The sequence below is a fragment of the Urocampus carinirostris genome, chromosome 9 (genome assembly GCF_059441175.1).
Source record: "Urocampus carinirostris isolate Australia breed hairy pipefish chromosome 9, RoL_Ucar_1.0, whole genome shotgun sequence".
NCBI lineage: Eukaryota > Metazoa > Chordata > Actinopteri > Syngnathiformes > Syngnathidae > Urocampus > Urocampus carinirostris.
In genome coordinates this window covers 23,288,775-23,314,402 of record NC_142357.1, presented here as the reverse complement: position 1 = coordinate 23,314,402, position 25,628 = coordinate 23,288,775, and the positions used below count along the sequence as shown (strand labels likewise).

The following is a 25,628-nucleotide window of genomic DNA, read 5'->3' as shown; positions in this document are numbered from 1 at the left end:
ATTTAGACATGTAAAAACTAATTTTAGAATTGTTTCTGCAGTCCTTCTGAAATTGACCAATTTCATAGTTGATATCCACAATTCTATACATATATTTTTAACTTTATTTCGAGGTGCCTAACTTGTTTGGGCATTTGGGTTGGCCATGGTCCAAAAACGTTTGTGTGTGTTTTTTGCTACTTTTTCCCTTTTTTATTTTCTTTGTTAATGTTTGTGTTTGTCTTGCTGTCGGTCACCCCTCTTGAGGCATATGACCAGGGTAAGTAGATAGAATATAACTTTTATTTAAAAATTTCCTGCACAATTAAAACAACAGATGTTACAGAGAAGGAGGGACAAAGATAAATAACTGAACATGAATGAATGAATGAATGAAAAACACATTTTAAAAATGTATATAAGAAAAACACCAAAGAAGAATCTTGCTGTACAACGGCATTGGATATTTTGCTTTGAAATGTCATTTTTTTTTTCATTTTGAAACAAGAAATAAATACATAAAATGCATAAACGAGACAAAAGAAGCACCAACGGACTTTGGTAGGGAAAAGAAGGCACATCAGCGAGAAAATAACTACAAATGGAATATTTACACGCAAATAAGGCTTTTGAAAGGATTGCTTCCCGCCCCAAAAATTGGAACAAAGAGAACAGTTTGTTTACGTTTGCCGAGCTCTCAATCAACATCGATCTGGACAGCAAAAATGAAAGGGCAAAAACCTTACTGGTCCAGCACTTTTGGAGCTGAGCCAGTAGCCTAAAGAACAGAACAAAAAAATCTCCCATTTTCACGATGACACTATCAGACCCCCAGAAAGGCGAAGAATAGGCAAGTCCTTATCTCAAATTGTCTTTGAACGCCTCCGATAGACTCTGGTGGAAATTTGTAGTCGCGGTATTTATCCCACGACGTTCCCGGAGATTGAATCCGTCCCAATCGAAGTTTGACTTTCTCTGTCCAATTTAGCGTCAAACGCGGCCGACGGGCGAGCTATTGTTGGCGTTATCGACGTCCTTGCACATGCACGTGCACTCCTCGTGGTGCTCCAAGGCCACGTCGGTCATAGACTTTTGCAGGCCACGGCCTCCGCTGCGGTGCTTCAGCAGCAGAACCTGATGAGTGCAGGACGGGGGCACAGGGGACAAATTGAGTGTCTTTTCTGCACTATAAGGTGCAACGGAGTTTATATTTTTTTGTAAGGCACACCGTACTATAAGGCGCATTAAATTAAAACTACTTTAAGGACTGCGTTGGTACAAAAAATACACTTAGTGGTTGCAACAGAGCCCAGCCAATAGATCACTAGGGATACAGACGAAAATGAAAAGGCATAAGGTCTTTTCTCATTATCACACTATTTTAGTCACGGTACCAAAGTTGTTGATTTTAATGTTGGGACGGGCTGCGAGGAAATTTTTAGACATTTAACCAGTTCGTGATACAGACGACACGCAAAGTCTTAACCAAGTGCACGAGATTCTGAACTGAATAATGAGAGACATTGAGGGAAGTAATTTGGTTTTTCTGAACTGAATGAAGAGAACAGTGTTTTGGGAAGTCATTCAGTCGTCCTGAAATATATAAATAAACACATGGCAGCACATATTCAAAATATTTGTCACTTACAATGCTTAGTTTGAGCTGAGAAAAAGTGAAAAAAATAATTCTCTCTACTCTAACATATCTGGTACAAAGACTACTAAAAATCGTGTGATAATGAGATAAGACCTAATACTTATTAATGTGTATCCTTAGTGGTCTAATGGATAGGAACTGGTTCTCTGGCCCATGATACGAGTCCAATACCTGTTGCATTCGATGTTATGCAACTGTGAACCACCTTCCATGTCCCTTATGACTTGGTGGATAGGATTGAGGGCCTTTACCATTGCTATCCAGTTAAATCCCTGTTGCGACCATAATTAGGGAAATGCAGTCAGTGATAATTGCACAAATATGGTAATGTTTTTCCAATTTTGTATGCATATAAGGTGCACTGGAATGTAAGGCGCAATTTCAATTTTCTGGCCGATTTAGGGTTTTTGGTACTTTTCTCTGTAACAAGTACTAGAGCGGGTTATTAATAAAAATATAAAATATTTCTGATGTTATTACATCATTAAATGCACATCAAGAACTAACTTCAGTATCTCTCACATCGTCAGACCTTCATACACCAACAGGGTTCTCTAACTTGTGCGCTTTTTTATATTAGAACTAAATACATCCATCTCAAGCACAAAATACAGACTACGCTGAAATCAGGGGTTCAGCTTAGCTTATATGTGCATATTTGGTTGCATGTCACCAGTAGCAAATTGTAGGGTGCACGTGATGAGGGGTCGTTTGGGTATGTCATGGCTTATACAGGAACAACAAACCCCCCCAAAAAACTGTTTAAATTTAGCTCTCATAGGGAAAATCCCTTGTGGCTATATAACCAGAACGAGGTTTGGAATCTTGTATCTACCTCGTGGTACTTCTTGGTGACGCGTGCGGGCTGGCACTGGCAGTGGTAGCAGCGATGCGCGCAGCAGGCGCAGTTTCCTCCGCATCGCCTCACCAGGAGGCAGCTTGGCCAGAATATGACGTCCGTTCGCTTGAGTTCCTCGCGAAGAGACACTGACAAGTTACGCGGCGTGCAGCTGTACAGCTGAGCTTCCTCCCAAATCTGGTTCAGGTCAGCTCCTCCACAGGGATAAAAAGACAAAATGTGAACATCAAACGTTGTACTAAATTAGGTGTGGGCAAACTTTTTGACATGTGGGTTCTGAAATTTTGCAGAGGAGACAGGCCTGAAGAAAAAAATAATGACTGATTTTATTTTAGGTATCTGCTAAAACGGTGCTTGGTCATGAAATCGATTTTGAAACAGTGAGAATTAAAAGTGTGTTGTTAAAGACCTCTGCCAATTGCTCCACTTGTAAATCAATGCAATCTCCCCGATTAAATTGCAATAAACCGTACAAACACATCGCAGCACCTATTTACTCACAACTAGTCAGACTGCTTTATTTTCCACTGCACCTATGTACTTTTTCCTACTTTTCGCAAAACTGGAGCAGAACACACTAGGTAGGAGGAATGGGAGCAGGAGGATGTGCTGAAGAGTGAAGTCACTCTCATCGATTTGTTAGTATAGCATGACCATGGTGAAATTAAAAACTAAAATTGTGACACTGTGACTTTTTTCATCAACAAATCAGCGCAACTTATTTATAAGGTTGTTAATTCCGTCAATAGGGACCATATCTGCATGTTATCAAATAATGATCTCATATTTAAACTTAAGTTGAAGTGCATCGCAGCTGGTAATTACCGTCATGATTGTTCTGTCACCTCTCCAATCGTGTCGGTGCATTGTACATTTTTTATTTGCTTTAGTCCGCTTATGTTTACTGAAGGGCTTAAATGTCCTCCCCAAAACTAAATAGAGCAGCTATGACGGTACTATCTGTCCCCAAGTCTCACTGTAGTTCCGGTCACCAATTGTGCAGTTGGAAATGTATGGTGAACTTCCAACAATGTTCAATGTGGTTTGAGTGCGTCATCTTTTGGGTAAATGTGGACATTGCAGTACTGATTTTACATGATATTTTTACTATTTCAATTCGAAAGGCCATAGTTTGCCCATGACTGTAGTATAAGAGCTCATCAACAGACTAAACCATAGTTTGTCGGTTTCAAACCAAGCGCCAAATTTACCGAAGATTTTGTTCAACAAGTTGTGTGTGAAAGGAAATAAAAAATACATGTCCTTTACCTCTGTTTTTTTTGTTATGGATGAAAGATTTTCCGAGCACATGCCATGTGGGTTTATACAAGTTGTCCATGTCCAACTGCCAGCGCTCAGGCTCTAAGTACTTCATCACCTCCTCTACCGACCTCAGGCCCGACACAGCGGCAGACAGCTCCTGCAGGTCCTGCTGGGATGGAAGCTCAGCTTCCTTTGGAAGCTGAAAAATGAAGTGAAAAATGTAGCACAGAATTTTACACAACCAACATGGAAACTATGTTACTATGTTAACTAAGATCTGATCATTTACAAATGTAAAATTGTTTTTGTTTCTTTTGTTTTTGTTTATTATTTTATGAGTTTGGTGGCACGGCAGCTGAGTGTTAGCGCGTCTGCGGCACAGTTCTGAGGTCATGGGTTCAAATACCAGCCTTCCTGTGCGGAGTTTGCTTGTTCTCCTCATGCTTGTGTGGGTTTCCTCCAGGCACTCTGGTTTCCTCCAGCATTCCAAAAACATGCAAGTCAGGTTAATTGTCCCTAGGTGTGCATGAGGAAGGGAGTTGTCTATCCCTGTGTGCCCTGCAACTGGCTTGCAACCAGTTCAGGGTGTCCCATGCCCACTGCCCAAAGATAGCTGGGATGGACTCCAGCACCCACACGACCCTACTGAGGATAAGCGGTGCAGATAAAGGATGGATGGAGTTTATCGTTTTTCCTCCAAGATTTCAAGTGACAAAATTTCAGTAATCCCTTGCTCCATTTTGGTTTACTTTTCATAGTGAATTGATTGGCTAAACAGTTGGCAGTGTACTTAAACAGTAATATTTAATTAACAAATGATTCATTGTTATATTTATATTTGCATGTTAATAATTACACTTTGTTAAATTGAATATTCAAGTTGAACAGAGAATCGTCATGAATAAAAATACTTGACAGTTTTTTTTCAAAAACATTTAGAGGATGTTACATTATTTACATAACATTTTCAAAGCGAAATAAGAACATTTTGCATAAATACTGTAATCAATGATTGAAAATAAAATTGTAAACTAAAGAAGCTGTGATATTAGCTTTTTTGTTCCCGTCGGAGGTACTAATGTGAATTACACCTCCCATTAAGTAAGTGTTTATGGTCATGAATATAAATATCAAAAACAACTAATGAATTCTTCAGCTGTCTGAGGTGAGGTTGGATATTCAGCGGTATTTTATACTTCCTATGATAACTGTGAATAAAAACAGTTATTTCCGACCCAAATAAATACAGCCAACGAAGAGGCTGGCAGTGAAATCAAGGCTGGGGCGGCCATATGCCTTGACTATCCATTTCAAGTTGTACAAAGAAGGTCAAACACTGTTACAAACAATGCTATAAATACAGTAAATGAATGAATGACCAAGCACAGTTTTAGCAAATTATATATATATATATATATATATATATATATATATATGTGTGTATATAGGAAATAAAAATATGAGGTGCTAATCAGCAGAGTTTTTTCCTTCAAATTGCTAATTATCAATTAAACAAAATACACTTAAATAAACAGGTTAAAAACAGTATTATGCAATGGAAATTCATACAAAAACATTTTGCCCGGATAAGAAGGAAAATGAGATTTTTTCCTGTCAGTTGTCAAAACTAATAACCTTTTAAAGGATAGTGTGTATTCTATAGAGCCTCCTAGTGCTTAAAATTAATTCGTTTGGATAAAAACAATTGGTAAACATTCACAAACTATAACATAAACATAAACATGCATTTTTAACAATACTCCTAGGTTGAGATACTGGTACCCGAAAACCAAGAAAACCTCACAAAAGGCAGAGGCAAGAAAATAAGTAGAAACATTGTGTTGTTTGGTCACTTCATAGTTTGCATTCTTCCATGTGGATTTTAGCACCCGTTTTCGGTTGGACTACACAACACATCTAGTTGGCAAATAAATCACAGTGTCCCTTTCACTCAGAATCAATGGTTCAAACCTACTTGAAATCTTAAACCCAAAGCTTTAATTCCCATCCAGTCAAATTCCCCATTGTTTTCAAGCTTGTTGAAACAGTTTCCGCTTTTTCCCACATGAATTTATTCATGCCCACTAAACTTCATGTTCTCTTGGGATAGCTCCTTAAGAGGGGCGGTAAAGTGGTTAAGGGGGGGAGGGTTATTTGGGCTAGAAAAACACATCTGAAGCCCATCTGTGCAGTGGCTTTAATGAAAGCCTCTCGTTAAGAAATCTCGTGGCTTAGCATTCGGTTTTGCCGGAGGAACGCTAAATCGACAAGAGCACCCGATGCCGACAGTTCTTGGCAGCCGGCACGGAGGTAGCACGAGCGGCAAATTAGCTAACTCTTGGCATGGTCCAGCGACTGGGAGTCATTAACAGCCTATGAATTTTGACGGCGCAATCCTCCCCCAATTAGCGGCGGTGGGCTACCGGGCCAGCAGGGCCCTCTGCGACTTTTAACGGCTCACAATTACAATATAAACATGCGCCGTTGATGTTGAAGGGTGAAATTAGAAAGTATGAAGGACCAATCCTCAGACTTCGTACGTGTGCTTGAAATCTTTGAAAATGCTTAAATCTTAATGCTGTGTTTTTATGGTTCAAAAAGTTCATGGATTTTGGAAGAAGTGCTTGTAAATGCCTGTAATTGTTGCCATGTTTCACAAAAATTCTGCTAAAAAATGAGCGAGAAACTGTTCTCTGGTGGCTTTGCTTTGCCATTGCGTTACTTCCCTCGTGATTAACGTCAGCTGGCATTAGTCTGTATGGCATTGTCCTATGAAGCATCAGCGCCCCATAAAGATTGTGCCCGAGAACTGTAAATGTAAGCCACATATTACTGACATTTTACCCAACGCTTGTATGGGTAGAATTTTGTCTCAAAAGTACACAGGTATTGTTCCACAAATATCTAATGACAAATATTATGACAATTTAGATAGATAGATAGATAGATAGATACTTTGTTCATCCCCGAAGGGAAATTCACATTTCCAGCAGCATCCCTGAGCTGAGAACAATCGAGAACAATCGAAAATAACACGGGAGCTGCTGGAGTGGCTGCCATTCGTGACGGCGCCGGAAGAAAAGATTCAATTTGAATCATGTACAAACAAACAAACAATTGAATCATGTACAAACAAACAAAATATTCATACTCAAGATCTAAAAAATGATGTCTTGATAAATACAAACCTAAGATTAAAAATTACAGACGTAGATAGATAGATAGATACTTTATTCATCCCCGGAGGGAAATTCACATTTTGTATTTTGTATTTGTGGATCCAAAAAATTAATTGAAAAAATTGAATCCTGAACCTCTGCACCGTGAGGCTGTACAGCAAATCACCCAGTCACCGTGCCGCCATCAACAAACTAAGGAATGTAAACGTGTTGTTTACTGAATAATGGTAAAAACTATGAACATACTTTTTATTTAATTAAAGATGAGGGTGGGGCAGCACGGCGGCGCGGTGGTTAGCGCGTGTGCGGCACAGTTCTGAGGTCATGGGTTCAAATCCAGCTACCAACCTTCCTGTGTGGAGTTTGCATGTTCTCCCCGTGCTTGCGTGGGTTTCCTCCGGGCACTCTGGTTTCCTCCCACATTTCAAAAACATGATCGTCAGGTTAATTGACGGGTCAAAATTGTCCCTAGGTGTGAATGAGCGAGTGAATTGTCTGTCCCTGTGTGCTCTGCGACTGGCTGGCAACCAGTTCAGGGTGTCCCCTGCCCATTGCCCGGAGATGGCTGGGATGGGCTCCAGCACCCCCGCCACCCTACTGAGGATAAGCGGTACAGATAATGGATGGATGGATGGAAGATAAGGGTTGATGCTTTCTTTTGAAATGTTCTACAGTATGCCTATATTGCTACAGAACTTAATTTTCTGAAGGTCATCAACAATGAGTCAAAACGGCAAAAAAGACTGGCACCAGCTCTTCCCATTTGAAAGAAACATTTGGCATTGAATAATTAATGGTTATTGAATTCTATTAATCGGTTGTTCTGTCTTTTCTAATGTCTATTTATTTGGAAGTGGGCGACAGTTCTCACCCTCCAACCCCAGCAAGCTGGAGTAGGCTTCAGAACAAACCCATCCACCCAACATACCCGTCTTCCGGGTCACACTGACGGCCGAAAAGCTTGCGAAAATATTGCTGCCTTCTCTTTGAACTCTGCGCGGTTGAACAGCAGCGTTCTGTTCCCGGCTCGCGAAACCCGCAGGAAGCCGAACGGGGCCCCGTCAAGTGCCGCTCTATCATTGACAGGAAGCCATTTTTTTGGCAAGCGGCTTGTTAAAACACAAGAGGAGTAGGAGGAGACACGTGAATCCAGTGCAAAAGTACTCTCACGCACATTTGCTCACGAAGAGAGGTAAAATAATATGCTCGTAAACGTACAGGGTGGACTACTTTAACTTTTACTGGAGTTTAAAAAAAGGAGTATTGGATGAACTGAGCTCCTTCTTTTTCTTTAAATATAGGTCCTTAGCTTTAAAGATGCGAAAGAAGGTAAAGGCATAGCATTGCTTTTGTTTAAATGATACTAGTTAGTCGGTTTAAACGTTTGTATCAAAATTTAGCAAAGTGTCACCCATGTCCAAAACAGTGGTTCTCAACCAGTCTGACTTGAGGACCCACCAGTCCACACAAATGAGAATCTGCGACCCAAATCAAAAAAGTATCAAATGAAAGGATTGTGCAGCTTAAAGTAGAGATACAGTATACTCGCCTACATCACATATAACCGCCCCCCTGAAACAGTTTTAAAATAGTCAATATACTCAAAATATGTACCTAACCAATGATAATTACCGTATTTTACGCACTATAAGGCGCACCTAAAAGCCTTTATTTTTTTCAAAAGCTGACCATGCGCCTTATAATACAGTGCGCCTTATATATGGATCAATATTAAGTCGCAAGGTCTCGCAACAAAGACAAGCAGCCGCAGACTAGATTTTTCCTCGTAGGCGATGTGCTCCGCGGTGTATGCTGGGATACATATGCCGGCGTTTCATTTCCCAGCCAATGTGTTAATCATCATTTGAATCGATCACTATTGGCTAAAGTTATTCGGAGGTAAAGGGGGCGGATCCTTTTTATCGTTTACAAGCTCGCATAGGCTAAAGGGGCAAAACAAAGCCTGCAATTGGCCGAAAAAGATGAATGTGAATAGCAGGTTTGGTTGTCTACGGCATAGAGCAAACATTGTTTTACCATTCTGTATTTGTAAATATTTTACTCTCCTGGATTTACTACACTCACGGATATAAGAGGACCATGGTTGCACATTATTATTGAACGCAATGACTTTAGTGAGCTACTCCGGCTATATATTTTCCCAGTGATCTTGATGTTTCTGTGATGGGTCTTTTTTTAAATTAAACTCAATTCCAAGTGTTTATTGTCATATGCACAGTAAAGTTGCGAGCGAAAAAGAAAATAGAAACTAAGGAATGGTTGGCATTTCTTGAATCCCAAGACTTTAACCTTCAGAATGATATTTGGAACGATGCATTTGAGTGACATCGTACGAACACCGCATCCGCACATGTCTACGACACGTATTTGCTTCTTTGCAAGCTTTGGGAATGTGAAGGGGGTAATAAGTTTGACTGAACTATCTGACTGTTTTGTCGACGTTCCCATTGTAGCGCCTTTTAATCCGGTGCGCCTTATGTATGGAAGATATAGGACCAAAAACTATTTTTTGGGGGTGCGCCCTATAACCCGGTGCGCCCTATGGTGCGGAAAATACGGTACTTAATTTTGTAGATAATAAATATCAATGTACTGGTAAAAAAGCTACAAATATCACATTTTTATACCATTATCGCCATCTAATGTGTAATTGACCCTCTGTTTTTTCTTGTTAGAGTTATTTTGCCAGGGCAAAGGCCCGCGACCCACTTTAGGGTCCCGACCCACTAGTTGAGAAACTAGCTTACACAAGATTCTTCAAAATGTTCCTTGGCACCAAGCTAAAAACTGAGGAAATATCTTTTGAATAAAACACATTTCACACTCTTTGACCTACGGTATTGGCAGCAAATAAAGTAATAGTTTGGTTTGAAATGAAGCTGGAATTCATTTCTAAATGCAGATGCCTCCCGACTTATGTACATTCGACTTACGGAATCCAGCAGATGCCATCATTTTTTTCGGGATGTCGAATAATATCCGGACATTACTGTAAGTTAGGTTTTGTATTGTGTGCACCTTTTTCCAAGTACAGGACATTACTGCAGTGCTTCTTTCCGCCGCTACCGGCGCTGTGAGAGGTCAGCCATCAAGAAATCTGGCTTCTACTTCCTGTTTCGTGTGCAATCATAACAACGTGTACTGTACCAGGGTTGGGTAGGGTTACTTTAACTTGATTACTTTCAATTACTTTTGGATTACTCCGATACCAAATATGCTAAAAAAAGACAAAAGAAACTAAATATGAATAAAATTACTAAATTTTGTGCTGACTTGGGGAGTAACGGAATACATGGAACGGCAAAAATGATGTTGGCAAACTGTTTGGATTTATTTACATTTTCTTTCTGTCGCATTTTATGTTAGTTTTGCCGGAGATCAAAGAGATCAAAGCCAGGAGAGAAAGCTTACCATGTGTTGTGAGTCATAATTTTATTCACATTTAGTTTCTTTTGTCTTTTATTAGCATATCACTTTAACCGTCCATAGTTTGTAATCGTCATTGTTCTTTGTAGCACTTGTTTTAGTTGCACTACACTATGGGGACACTCAAACTTTCAGCAAGCAAGCTACTGTAATTACAAAATGATCTACCCATTAAAAAAAAGTGTCAATTAGTGGAATTGAATGCTCACAATATTTCTCAATGCACACCTAAATAAATCAAATAAGTTTCATCAAAACAAAAAAAAATATGAAATGCAATAGTCGTTTGTAATAAGTGTCAACTCCATTTCTAAATCTAAGTCAGTCTTTTATTTTTGTTGCCAATGTTTTTTGATACTTTTGCGGAAAAAAAAAAAGTAATACTGTACTCCAGGCAAATAGAGTTCTTACATTTGTGGTTAATAATCAAAATTCCCACATAAATTTAAATTGAAAATTAATTAACAATGTTTTTTTCTTTATTGATTTGTAAGGAATTTTGATAAATCTCATTGTCATACATTTTACTAAATGTTAATATTACATTTAATTTGACCTTTTAATCATTACACGTATTAAATTATAAGTTAAAAAAAATATGATTTTAAGAAACATTTATAATTGTAATAAATTACTGTCATGATTACCGATAAGCTGCACCTGTGCCCGCTCCTATGGCTCCAACTGCCTCGGACTCTGATTGGTTCTCAGGCCCTAGTTAAACCCACTCCTATCTGTCCCCTGTTGTCAGTCCGTCTGCGAACCTCAGTTTACACTAGGCAAGCCTTTTTCGACCCTGACTCCATCGGCTCGCTACAGTTTAACTGTACGGGTCAGGTGTATCGACATTTCGTTCTGTGTGCATGGTTACAAAGAATGACAATAAATGTAAATTCTTCTTCTTCTTCTTCTTCTTTTTTGCTCCTGTCTGTCACCTGGCTTTTTGATCCTGACCACGTCTACTCTCTCGCCCCGGCTTTCGACTTTTTTTGTCCCCGACCACGTCTACTCTACTTTCCTGGCTTACGACTCGCATGAGACCCCGACCCCTTTTTTTCTCTCCTGTCCCGGCTGCTGACCCGTTTTTCCGTTCCCGACACCGCCATCGCTCGCCACGGAAGTCCCACTTCCGCGTTCAGAGCAACCTGCTTCCCTAGCCCAGCGACCACCTGATCGTGGTGGCAACCCTTTCCTTTCTTCCAATAAAACTGAGAAAAACGTAACGCAAGTGGGTCCTGTCTCCGTTCTGGTCCTGACAATTAGACCTTCCATCGCAAAATTCGTTGTTCTCTAATTTGTTACTGCAGCATGCGCAACTTTGACGTTCATGCTCATGCATTAGACAGCAGCATATCCCAACAAATACAATGCAAAGAATATACTTTCTGGTGAGCTACCAGTACTACCCCTGCGATCCAACAGTAGATCGCGATCAACTTATTGAGCAACCCTGCACTACACAATACAGTGACATCGAATGGTCAAATATTACAGTGTGTTAACCTTCTGCGGTGCAAAGTGTATGAGCTAAAATGGAGGCCCCACAACTTAAGTACCACAAAATAGGAACATACTACAGTACTTCTTATTGTTCAAGTGTGATGTTTTTTTCAAACTTAGGGGACAAAAAAGCGATTTAGTGTACATCCATTCCAGTTTCGTGCTGCAGGATTCGGCGGGATCAAGGGGCTATTCTGTTTTTAAGCCAACCTCAATTGCAGACTGCGAACGTGGCAGCGAAGAAGGAAAAAAAAACACAAGCCACATGATTTCACGCACAATGGACTTTGTGGCTTAATGGAAGCGAAGCGGATTGCAAGGAGGCTGTTAGCCGGCGCATGGGAACGGCGTCCAGAGTTGTGCACATGTGTTTCCGAGAGGCCGCCATCCTCAAATGGCGTCATCCTTTCAGAAAATATGGTAATCCCTTGGTTATCACGGTTAATTGGGACCAGAACCCCTTGCAAAAAGTGAAAATGCGCGAAGTAGCATTGCACCTTCATAAAAGCCCCTAAGGGTCAAATTTACCTCAAGATGACGTTCCTACCGACCATGAGTATATAACAAAAAAACCACTTTCTGTGCAAGTAAGCAATCAAGAGCGACTGTTCAGCATTGGCTATCCAATCCCAGGATAGCCAAGGGTGAGGGTTGTTACGTAGCGTAGTCGTAGCAGTAGGCCGGCCCTGCAGCCTCGCTCCTACCTTATCTACCGCCGCCGCCAAAGTCGCTTTCGGGACCTGATAACAATCCACGGAGCACCTGCTGGTGGTGATCACCGTTTCTTTGCATTCTTCTGACTTTCGTCAGAGTCCAATTTAATCGATAATTTTCTTTTCAATGCAATGAGCTGCTAAAAGCTAGTGGTCGCCATGCTTCTCAGTTTGTTTTGGGTGGAGACATTGACTTGTGCGTCCTCTCTGCTGTTTGACTGATAGCATTTACCAGCCTATCACAGTTACAAACAGTCATGCCCACCCAATCCACAGTCATCCCTAACCTGCCCCCGTGATAGCATTTACTGTCCACTATCTGGGCAAAATACAATGCACGATACATTGATATCAATGACAACAAAGACAATTTAATTCAAAATCCGCAAACCAGTGAAACTGCGATAAGTGAAGCACAAAGTAGTGTAGGGTCTCTGTTCCACCTGTCTTAAAAACTTCTCAAACTTATGTGATATGTTATTTTTGTGAAGACAGAATGTGCTGTCGCAAGCAAAATTCAATGACTCGGCATGAAATGTTTAATGCTTATACAGTAGAGCCAGTTTGAGTTCGTCTTGTGAAATTTGGTAGCTGAATTTGCTGAACATCTCAAAAAAGTCTCGAAGTGAGCATGGAGCCAGAACACTAATGGACCAGTATGAGAATGTGTGTGAAATTCCTGGCCAGTGGGCCTAGTGTGGCCTACCATGTCATTTTATGTGGCACACAAGACATGCATTGCATCACATAATTATATGCAATTTTAAATATGTCCACAGGATGACGCCAAAGTCGAGCGCCTCTCGCAAAGCACCCACGGTAGCTATATTTGCTGACTACCATTAATCAACCAGAGAACATCAAAGAAACTCATCCCGATGTTATTTTACTTCAAATAAAAGTCACGGACACAGTGTTGAAGGCAATATGCAAAATATACAATTGAAAAAATCACCGGGGTGCTGAAGTTTAAAGAAGCTTCAGCTCCATTATATAATCTATAGTATAATACCAGCAAAGTTCCCATATTCAAGTAAATATTTTATCAAAAAATAAAAAGAAGAATTTTAAATCAGGAAATCAATCATTTAAACAGTGTTTAGGGATTGTATAGGATGCCAGTTTCTAATTGGGACTATTATTACACATTGTTGTTCATTGTTTTGACTTTTATGAACCATTTGCAACATTTTCACTCTCAACCAGTCATGTTGCTGTTCTTTGATATCCACACCATTTAGGGCAAATCTGCTTTTGCAACCTAGCTTCTTTCATAGAAGAAAGGGCTCAAGTGGAGGGCCTTTAGAAAAGGTTGGAGTTTATTATCTAAGGTTTTGGGACTCTCCCAGTTCTCCATGTGAGTTCAAAATTCATCGAAGTCTTGCTCCTTATTTTGAGTTTCTACTAAAATTTACACTTATTAATATTGTTTGCAATTTTGTGGTTTTCTGTAAGAGGATGAACAGGACACAATCATTTTGACTGTTTTGTAATGCCTTAAAAATATTTTGAGTAAATATGAAATGACCACATTTTTATATATGAACCCTCTTTTGTTTTTCATTTAAAGATAATTTTATATAAAGCTTTTGTTTATCAATTTTTTATCGTTTACAACACAAAACAGAATTAAAATTGTTTTTTTACCAGTATTTTTGATTCCAAGATAAAGGCTGCGTATTCTGGTTTAAACTATCATCGTATTTTGCTAAACACAAGCTTCTAACCATAATTCTTGATTACCCTCATAGAAACAGAACATAAATAATGAGTTTATTGAGTAAAAAAAATGTACGCACCACCATCTACCAGGCAATTTATCCAAGTTTTATTAATTGCAACATATTTGCTGCATTCACCGGTAATTATTTGTCCATTTTACAGTAATTTTCACGCCTTTTTATAAATGACAGACGGGCTTTTGTGACATCCCCCCAAGTCGCTATACAACTTCAAGAAAGGTGAGAGGAAAGGTCCCCAGGGACTATCAATCTCACATTAATAAAAGGTAAAAAGAAACAATCCCAGGATATATAGTATACGTCATCGAGCCAAATATAGAGAGACATTAGGAGGGGATATTACTTGAGGCCGTTTCAAAACGATAGACAATTCAAAAGGTAGTCTGGTCTCTAAATTTCCACTTTGATTTCAGAGGTCTCAATGGAAACTGCGCAAGGGTCAAGGACCTTTCGATGAGGCACTTTGTTTTCTTCACAAGGGGCCCGCTTCTATAGAGAACAATAAACTTTTGGACCCTTTGGATAGAGAGTCGATAAGCACGCAGCTGTGAGACTTTAAAGGTAGAACTAGATGGCAAAAGGCTATTACTTGGTCATTTGTAGGAATAAAGGTAACTGGAAAACGGAAATAAAAGAAAAATGAAGGGAAAACACACCAAAATTAACAAAGAAATAAAAGATAGAGCTGGTTGGCTAAAGGCCATTTCTTGGTCAATTGTAGACATAAAAGTATCTGGAGAACAGGAAAAGAACACGCTATAATTAAAAAAGAAATACATCCTCTGGCAAATGAACGTAATTCAAACATAAAATAAGATAAAGTAAAACAAAAACTGCTCGGATAAATAACAAAATACATGCTCAAATGCACAAAAAGGAAACAACTACAACATATAAAAACACTAATACAACTCAATGTATAAAATAATACATTTGAAATAACCTAAAACACACACACTAAATATCCAATACAATAAAAAAGTAATACATACAGAGTAAATGTGCAACTATAAATTGTAAAGTAAAAACAATCCTAAATCATAAAACTAAATAGAAATAACAGATAAAATGCAAATAAATGTGATAAGTTAACTCTGCTTTCAATATTGAACAACTGTAAGGGAGATTGTCTAAGAAGCCAGTTTGTTATTTTGACTATTACAACTCATTGCTGTTTGTGATTTTGAATATTATGCACCATTTACATCATTGTCACTATCGACCAATGATGTTGCTGTTTTTTGATTTTCGATTTTGCTTTTTGTAACCTAAAAGATTTATTAAAAAGAAGGGCTCAGGGGAGGGCTTTTACAGCATATTAGGAATTTGACATTAAAAAGCTTTCTTATACAGGTCTCTCCTGTTCTTTTTGCAAGTTCAACATTTTTATTCTTCTCTCCTTATTTTGAGTGTCTACTAAACGATAAACTTGTAAAAATGTAAATAAACTGTAATTTTCTAAAAAATGGAAATAACCTCCAAAAGATACATAAAAACTAAGACTGTCGTAATGCATTAGTTTCAAACAATTTGTTCAAAAAGATACATACTATTCAATTTATGTTAAAAAAAAGGATAATTCCAGATAGTGGAGGAAATTTAGATAGTTACTAATTCTGAGCTGCACAATAAAAACTCATTTTGATGTAATACTGTTTTCAGAAGCTTGGAATTATTCCCTTGGATTGTTGCCATATTGGTTTTGTTGCGTGCTACAAAAAATAATGAGCTGAAACCATTCATTGCAGCGCTACTTGATGAACTAACTAAACGTGCGCTGTGTTTTAATTTGTCGTTCAAATGCATAGGAGCTGAATCAGAAAAATATAATTGCCAATTTAGCATGCATATTACACGGTTGCTGTTTCCACCGTAGCTCGCTAATGAAGCAAAATAAAATAACAAGTTTATTTTTGACTGCTGCGCTCTGAAATTACAATCGACATTATTGACGAGGCCAGATTCTTACCGCAGGCTGCAAGGCGTAACGGATGAGGAAGCCTGGCTCAGACGCGAAGTACTCGTCCGAGACGAAGCGGACACGGACCTGGTTGGCTTTGGACAAGTGGGCTGTGGGGGCTGCCTGCGACCCGCACCAGCGACCCAGGATGCTCCCGTCGCTTGGATCCTCCAGCTCCACAAAGTCGTACCTTTAAGAGATAAACAGCAAAATATAGTAATGTTATTAAAATACTCCTCAGGACAGCAAAACAGTTATTAAAAAAAACAGTTTAAATGTCTCGTAGCTGAACCAAAATAATAGATTGCCCAAATGGATCACGATACAGTTGGATGGATGGATGGATGGATGGACTGAAGGATGGAAGGATGGGTGAATAGATAGATGGATGGATAATTGGATGGATGAATAAATATTTGGCTTGGTGGTAGGGCCGCAACATTAAGTCAATGTCGAAAAAAATCGATAATAGACGTAGTGAATAATGAATTCTATTGTCGACTATTGTTGCCATTTCTACATGAATATAGTCTCTGCTGAGAGTGGCTCATGTGCAATAGTGTCCCAGCTTAAAACGCACTTTTATTCAATAGCTTATGTGTGATGTTAACCTCATACTCTTGTCTTCTTGTCCTTGAGGGAGAAGGATGAGCCTGGTTGTCGCAGGGTGCATGCATTTTGAGCCATCGTACCAGATGAACACCATCATCAAGATATAGAACCTGCTGCATTGGTTTTGGGGTGAGGAGCTATCAACTATACATTCTGTTATCACCTATATTTTATTTTGATGATGTACAGTATGTGTATGTTCTGTTGATGCCCTTGCATCATCCATTGCAGCCTGGTCATCCTAGAGGGTAGGGGCGTTACCTCATGTGTGGCCCCTTCCCAAGATTTCATCATTTTTCCCATTGAGAGGTTTTTGAATCAGGTTTCAGATCAGGGGGTGGTATAATGGTAGTCCGTTCAGCACTTGTAATTAAGGGCTATACAAATAAACATGACTTGACTTGATTGTTTCAAGCGGTAATATACAGAAATCATGGTTTCAATATCACGTACAGGTACGAAAACTTCAAAGGTTTGCAAGAATTTTAGCCTGGATACGGCCAATAAAAGACTACTTGATAGGTTTGCAGAGTAGACCTTGCATATCATGGTGATACCTCAGTGGTCCATGAACAGTTTAACGAGTCAGAATCTGACTCGCCTTGGTAAGATTCAACTAACATTCAAGCCAATGCAGTTTTGATTACATGCATTGTATACGTTATACGTGTATATTTCAGTATAAAAGATGGCTTGAGCATTAACCCAGACTGTCCTCGACAAATATATTAAACTACTGTAAATTCATGCAGTCAGAAAAACAAACATCAATTAAAACTAGAGGTTGACAATCATCAGGCGGGGTGATTATCAGCATCGATATTTGGAAATTTGACGGATATCGCTATCAGCATATTACTTAACAGATTAAGCCGATCATTAAGCACAACACCGAGCAACAGCTGGGCCTAACTTTTCTCTTTCTTTACTGCCATCTGTGGCGGACGCTACCAACCCGCGCCTTCTGAGTGGATAAGCGTGAGTGAGTAACCACGGAAGCAGGAATCCCACTCCTCACTGTCGGCAGTCAAAGACTGCAGAATGTAGTGAGAGTTAAGAGTTATGGCTGGCGCTAATATTTCTTATATTTGCAAATACTTTTCTCATTCGCATTTACAGTACTGTTTTTTTTTTCTCTCCAACCCCTTTTGCTATTAAATGTCGTCAACGTGCAGCGACGCACACACGGAAGCAGACAAAATTGGTGTCTCACTCCTCTTCACGTGAACTCCGATTTTCCTATACTTGACAGCGCTGATCTTCTGATAAAACAAGTGTTGCGATCGTAGTCGGTATTATGTGTTCATTAAGATATTTTGATTAACGTAATAAAAACAAAAATGCGATTGTTGCCTATATAATAACTTTATTAAGATATACTTCAACAACACTGAAGGTGACCCAATGTAGCTAAACACTATAATAATTACAACCACGACTAGTCGTACACAAGTAGGCTTTGTATAGCGTGCTATGGTAGTCTTATTGTAAAGCATGTTTATTGTACATTGTTCTTCACTGATCGCTGTAACCAGAGACACATTGTGAATGAAACCCTACTTTTATTGGATTTCCCCGTGTAAACCAATGTTTGACATAAGTTTTAAATGTTTACAAAATAAGACACACTTCAAACATATTGTGTTGTGTGGTTTTGGGAGACTACAGAGGAATACCACACTTTTTAGTCACGTTAGTGTTGAAATTATTTTATTTATGTAAAATATTTCAGAGCACTATTAAAGTTTTATTTGAATTTTTAACAAATATTAACGAACAAATAGTGTTTTTTGCGCTGTTAAAAAATGTTCACGCCAAATTTTAAGATTTTACAACAAATTAATTTAGTCTTCAAATATCGGTTATCGGCCTTCTCTCAATACTTATAATCGGTCTCGGTATCTGTCCTGAGAAATAGATACATGTTGATCCTTGGTTAAAACGTTAAAAACGACAATTGTCAGTTGTTAAAACTGTTTAGGTACAAAGTGTTGAGAATCGTTAGGCACTTTTGTTAAATACTTTGCAGTTGACCTCTGAATGTACACGATACAATATTTTTTTGATCAACTGTTCCACTGCTGCTAATGTACCTGCTCTTGGTTTACACGGATAACAAACGTTTCCTTGATTTGAATATATTATTTATTTTCCTGTCCCTAAAAAATGGAAATCGATTTATTTATGGATTTATGTCTCTACGGACCAAGCACTGCTTTTACAAAGGGCAATTTTATTTTATTTTTTTCTACGACAGACAGACAGACAGACAGACAGACAGACAGACAGACAGACAGACAGACAGACAGACAGACAGACAGACAGACAGACAGACAGACAGATAGACAGATAGATAGATAGATAGATAGATAGATAGATAGATAGATAGATAGATAGATAGATAGGAAAGATGAACGGATTGATGAATAAATGCTTGGGTCGCTGACTGGCTGGCTGGATAGATGGACGGACGGACGGAGACAAATCACGTTAACAATAACAGCCTGCCTCATAACCAGAAGGCTGCTCGTTTGCCCCCCACCTTTTGCCCAGGAACACCCATCAAAGAGTCCTTGGGCCAAGCAAAGACCTGCGAACCCTACCGTCATCTGCGACGGTCAACAAACATACATACAGTAATAACACTCATAAAAAAACATGATAAAGCAGAGGCAATATGTCGATCCATAACACGGCATCCCGTCATAAGCCGCTCTCATAGCAGAGGGGAAGTATCGTAACACTTGTCAGTGGCGACAGATGGCTCATCGATAATGCAGCGCGTTGGATTCATTGTGCAAGGCCACATTTTCCAATGTAACATCTTCCTCATGTTTAACAAACATGACTGGAAATAATGCACAGAGCAGGAAAACAAATCTGCAACAACAACTCACGATTCATGGCAACCGTCACCTTGTATGAAAATAAAATAAAAAACCCCATCACAAATAAGGGTTGGAGGCCTTTTGTGCTTGTAAACCAAGCACCCTAATGAAGCTTCTCAGTGCATGTCCAAATGCGCAGACAAGCGCACTGCGAGTGGAATGCAAATGCTTGTGTTTGTGTGTGGGTGCATGCATATGTGTGCAGAGGATTGGATGCCGCATTCATCATGCAGCATCTCAGGATGCAATCAAACGTCTCAAGGCCTCAGTTGGACTGGGTCGACCCCGGAAAAAAAAGGTCGCTCTTATTTGCCGAGATGCAGATTTCTCCAGCAGACCTCAACATGTGCACACAGATGTTTTAATACATATCCTTTTTATGTTTGGTTAATGTTTTCGTGTTTTTGAGAGAGAGCCTTACGGTCATGTTGGAAAAAACTCAAGGTTTTGTTTGTTGTTTTACCATTATTTACATCAGCTTAATTACTGCTCTCATAGGGCCTGATGTAACATTTCAAAAGTTAAAAACATGTAAAATCATAATAAACAAAAATTGTGCCACACTTAAAGGTATATGCTGAAATATATTTTTCCAACTATAAAGTACACCTGCAACCCGAAATTGCCTAGACATTTGAAAGTGTGCCTTATAATTTGATTTGCCTTATATACCGTATAAGTAGAAGTGGATTAAATCGGATATGCATAGTGAGAATTATGTGGTGGTCCTGCTGCATGGGGGCAGACCCCCTAAGGTAGCAGGCCCACTGACAATTGGATGCCACACAACACACACCACATAGCAGTCAGTTTCACCATGAGCACCCAAGAGAACTTGTTATTATAATAGATACTCTAATTATGTTATATGCTGAAAATGTATGGAAATAGCAATAATGATAATGATGATAGTAAAAAAGTGATGGAAGTAGTGATGGTGGTAATGGTGATGATGATGATGATGATAATGAAAAGACTGTGTATCCACAGAGCCAATGTAAATATGTATATTCGAGAGGTGTTAGTTGATTGTAAATACACAGAAGAGCTAACTGTGGGACACAATTATTAATGAAATCAAAGGGGTAGGATTTTATAAGCATATGTCTCTTCCTACTCCATGTAGAACATATACGATAACAATGTTTGCGTGTTTTATTTTCTTTTTTTGGTCTGTTGTTTTGTTTTTTCCTGTTGTTATGGTCAAAATAAAAGTCTCATTCATTCATTCATTCATTCATTCATTCATTCATTCATCCATTTAGAATTAAATGATAAGTGTTCTGCAAATGGTAACTGTTCTGCCTTTGAGAAACAAAATTGACTTTGGGTGCCCTCTTGTTGTTAACATGTTAATTGTTTGTTGCTAAAAGGAAGCACAGAACTTCGACAGCAGTTCAGGAGCAAACTTTCAAATGCTCATTCCAAATCTTTGGTTGCTTTGGACAATTATTGTGTGTAAGTATGATACATATTCTAGCTCATGTGCGGTCCCCTCTTAAGGTGCGTTCATTTTCCTCATGTTGAGGTTTTTGAGTTTTTCCTTGCCCCCATGTAGGTTTTAGATATATATATCTGTATCTAAACATATATAATTATTTGATTATGTAGATAATACAAATTAGTATATTGTACTGGTAAAAAGCTAAAAAAAAATTTTTTTAACCCATTTACTTTACCTTCCAGTAGCGCTTCAATGACATTCGTACATCATTTTCCTTCTTCCACTTGATTGTTGTTGTCACTGTTATCCACTTTTTCTTCTCTTATCATTAACATTCTTGTGACCCATTATTGTGGGCGGAAAAAGGAAATAAAACCAGCAAAATCAAAATAAAATGACATGTGGTCCCTTTCAAACACAACAGCTCCGATTGACTGGAAGAAGAGGTCGAGCGTGGCATTATCGGCATCTACTGTTAAGGAAAGTAATTGCCCTTCAGTTTTTTTCTTAGCATTAATTTGCCAAGGCAATGGCCTGCGATCCACTGAAAACAGGTCCGCGACCCACTTTAGGGTCCCGACCCAACAGTTTGGAAACACTGATCTCGATTATCCCTCATTGGATCATTAACACTCACATCAAAGAGTAATTGTTTTCTAAATATTTCAATGTAAATGTATCTACATATAAATATACAGACATATTTACATATTTTTAAATATAAACATAGTGTAAACACAAGCCGTATTTGAAAGTGAGCTTCGAGCTGTAATTATTGTACAGTAATTCCACTGGATACCTCCCAAGGATGTGTGCTGGGCCCTCTAATGTTCACCCTGTATACCAGGGGTCTGGAACCTTTTTGACCCATAGAGCCGTAATGGCAAAATATTTAGATTTTTTGGGAGAAAGACAGAGCCATACCATATATTTTAAGAAAATAATCTAGTAAAACCGCCAAACCTGCTCTCTAGACAAAATAAAAATTTTAAGCACATTTTATTTCCCTGTGCGGCTTTAAACTCTCCCTCTCCCTCCCTCAGTTACTTATGATTGTTGACGCTCATTTTGACATTTTTTCAAAAAGAATGCTTTCAAGAAAAGGTGCAAGCAGAGTTCTTTTCTCTTTTCATTGCACTATTGTTAGATGCACAGTTATTTTGCATTACATAATTATTATAAATTAGGCCAGTTTTTTTTAAACACTACGCAGTAATTATAATTGTTTTGCCTATTTATCCTAATCGTCTTATATTTGGTTTTTCATCGAAGTCTTTATTACATATTTTACCCTGGAGTGCCGTGTCCAATCTCATTGCATACCATGTTTCACAACGTTGATATAATTGGCAATAAAGACAATTCAATTACATAATCAATGCAATATTTGCTACCCTGGAAAAAATAGCTTCAAAATGTATACTTTGGGGAATATGTTTCTATATTATTGAAAAAAGATTTTTCCAGGTAAGCCAGGAATAGAGCTTCATAAAGAGAGAGAGGAAAAAAAATCAATACAACCAAGTCAGATAAATCCAGTTGCAAAGTGCAAATGTGAGAACAATCGAGGCTGCAGTACACCGCAACTTCCTCTAGAGGACTTTCCAGACGCAAGAGCTTGAAATGAACAACCCACATTTCTTTCCTCTTCCTCCTCCTCCTCCTCTTCATCCATCTATCAACCTAGCCCTGACTTATCAGCTGTGGGACTTCTAGTCGGTGGTGATATATCGGCCTTACAGCTCAAGCGGCCGCCATCGACTGTCTCCTTCTTTAAATGAAATGACAACGGAACCAAACACGAGCCATAATTGAAAGCAAGCCTCGCGCCGTAACGATTGTACGGTAATCATAGCCTGTGTTAATGTGAGCTGTTTGTATCAACAAAGTCCGAGAAAAATCTGTTGTTGCGTAACTTTCAATATTCACAAGCGTCCAACGAGGCAACTAACCAAGAGGTAATTTCACAAATGGACACACATGCGTTCTAAATCTTGGAACGCAGACTTGATATAAGACAACCTAGTAGGGAGGCCACCCAGATGGCCACACACCGACCATTCTCGTTTTTAAGGTCATGCTGTTTGACCGACAAAAGATTTAGGATGATGCACTCTTTCAAAGTTTGATGAAATCTTGCTGATTTCATCAGCGAGAAGATGGAATCTTGAACTGACAGAGAGAAAGACAATAGACTAGGGGAAGGCCATTGCCACTTCCATCCTGTCTTCTGTTATCATGTCAGGTTTGGGTTTCGTTTCTGGATTAGACACTTTGCTAGTTGTTTTAAGACATAATTTGTTTGTTTTTTTTGGTTGTACAGATGCTCCCCTACTTACGACCATTCGACTTAGGTAAAATGATAAATACAAACATTTTTGTCGGGAAGTCGAAAAATATCCGGACATTGCTGTAAGTAAAGTAAGTAAGATTTTGTATTGTGTGCACCTTTTCTAAGTAGAGGACATTACAGTAGTGCTTCTTTCCGCCGTGTGGCACTGTGAAAGGTCACCCAGCATCCCCCCCGAAGAATAAATCCGGTTTCTACTTCCTGGTTCGTGTGTAAACATAACAACGTATTGTATTGCTAGCGCGCTAGGAACTTTAACATTTTTATTGTTTAATATCTCGTGCATCCACTCAATATGGTTGGTGTAAAGTGTAAAGAACAGGCGAAATGAAATGAAAGTGGAACGTGGAATAAGAAAGCTTGATGCGGTTGAGAAAATGGTCGGAACGCTTTTTTTCGGCCACTTTTTCCCACAGAAAAGGACCTCTTGAAGCGCATCTTCTAAAAGTAAGTTAAACTCAACTTTATTTATCTTTATAAAGCATATTATTTTATGAAATGTTTATTTTTTTAGTACAAAAAAATACAGGTTGCTTATACAAGCCTTAAACATACTTATATAAACCTTAAACATACATTCCATACAAAATATAGCACTGAAGCAAATTATGAAGGAATTCAACTTACGAACGATTGTCCGATTGTCTCGTTCGTAAGTAAATCAGCGTCTGTACATGATTTTTGTTAGTAAATGCCATTCTTTGTCGGACACACCTGCCTCTGTTCTAGCTTCCCTACATTTAGGTCCACAGCCAGCAATACATGACAGATTGAGCTGACCACCAAAGGACCCTGCGGGAAACCTCTCTCTTCCTTTCCCAGCTGTGAGAAGAAAGTCCCATGGCTGCTTTTTTTCCCTGTCCCGACGGCTAGAACGTTCCACTCCGGGCGGTGAGGAGAAGGTCACTTGACCGCTTCTGGGTCTTGTTCTGGTGGGTAAGGACAAAGACCCTCAACTGCCCCCTGTCTCGGTTGCGAGAAAGTCCTTGTCCTAGAAGCTAGTGGAAGAGTCAAGAATGCTTCTGACCCCGTTTCGGCGGGCACGGACAAGGACCTCCAGCCATCTCCTGTTCAGGTGGAGGAAGTCTGTTTTCTGCAACCTCCATGATCTTTTTTTGTCTGGCATCCGGCTTTTGAGGGGGAAGTAATGTCAGTATCTGGCATGTCACCTTCCCCCAGAGGGCGCTAACTGGATATGGAACTGGACACACCTGTGCTCAATCTCTCCACAACTGGTTGTTATTTCCCTGACTGTTTATAAAGACTTGCTTAACCTCAAAAAGGCTTGTGAGCCCTGATTTTGATTATGTCAGAAAGCTAAATCTTAAATACTTAAGCCGAAATATGTAAAGTTGTTTCGAATACTACAGCAATTTAATAAAAGTCTTAAAATATTTGATCCAGTTATATCACATATTTTCAAACCTTTTTGAAGATTATAATAATATAATAAATATTTGAAAGACATAGCACATAATTAGCAGATATTTGGCAGGAATTAGCTATTTGTGTGAGATTTAGAAAAATGTTACTAGGCTTTGCGATGACTCAAAATTTCTAAGTATATGAAAATGGGTTGGAGTTTTTGTGAAATTCTAGAGGAAGTCCCGTGAGATTTAAAGAAGTACTGATGATGCCAAGTTCTTGTGAAATTTGACATTATGAACGCTTTAGTAGAAGTCAGAACAAAATTGAATGAGGTGTCATATGAATTTACAGTCATTTAACAAGTCTTGTGTGGTTTTGAATAATTTTCAGGTGATTTGGAGTTTTCCCTGATATGTAAATACATCTCTAGCGCTTAACTGAGAATGTATATACAGTTTTGCAATTTTATTGAAGTGTCAGGACCAGAACAGGAGGAGGACCCAGATGCGTAACGTTTCTCACACAAGCTTTATTTCACAGGAATGGGGATGAATAAAGTATCTATCTATCTATCTATCAATCATGCGCGTGAACACAAACGCAAGTGATTCGGCGATTGCTGGGCGGAAGAAGTAAGGCAGAAGTCTGGCGTGGAGGAAGCCAGAGG

The 25,628-nt window shown here is 39.0% G+C and overlaps 1 protein-coding gene across 1 annotated transcript in view; it reads right to left on the bottom strand.

Annotated features, from left to right (window-relative positions):
- Nucleotides 1-260: 260 nt before the first annotated feature.
- pdgfc (platelet derived growth factor c) overlaps nt 261-25,628 on the bottom strand; it is a 65,995-nt gene continuing 40,627 nt past the window's right edge. Inside the window, exons 3-6 of the mRNA XM_088344053.1 lie at nt 16,309-16,489; nt 3,765-3,957; nt 2,472-2,689; nt 261-1,113 (exon numbers count right to left, since the gene is read on the bottom strand). Of these exons, the coding sequence (XP_088200179.1) occupies nt 970-1,113; nt 2,472-2,689; nt 3,765-3,957; nt 16,309-16,489 (736 nt within the window). The 3' untranslated portion in view covers nt 261-969. The remainder of the gene's footprint in view (nt 1,114-2,471; nt 2,690-3,764; nt 3,958-16,308; nt 16,490-25,628) is intronic.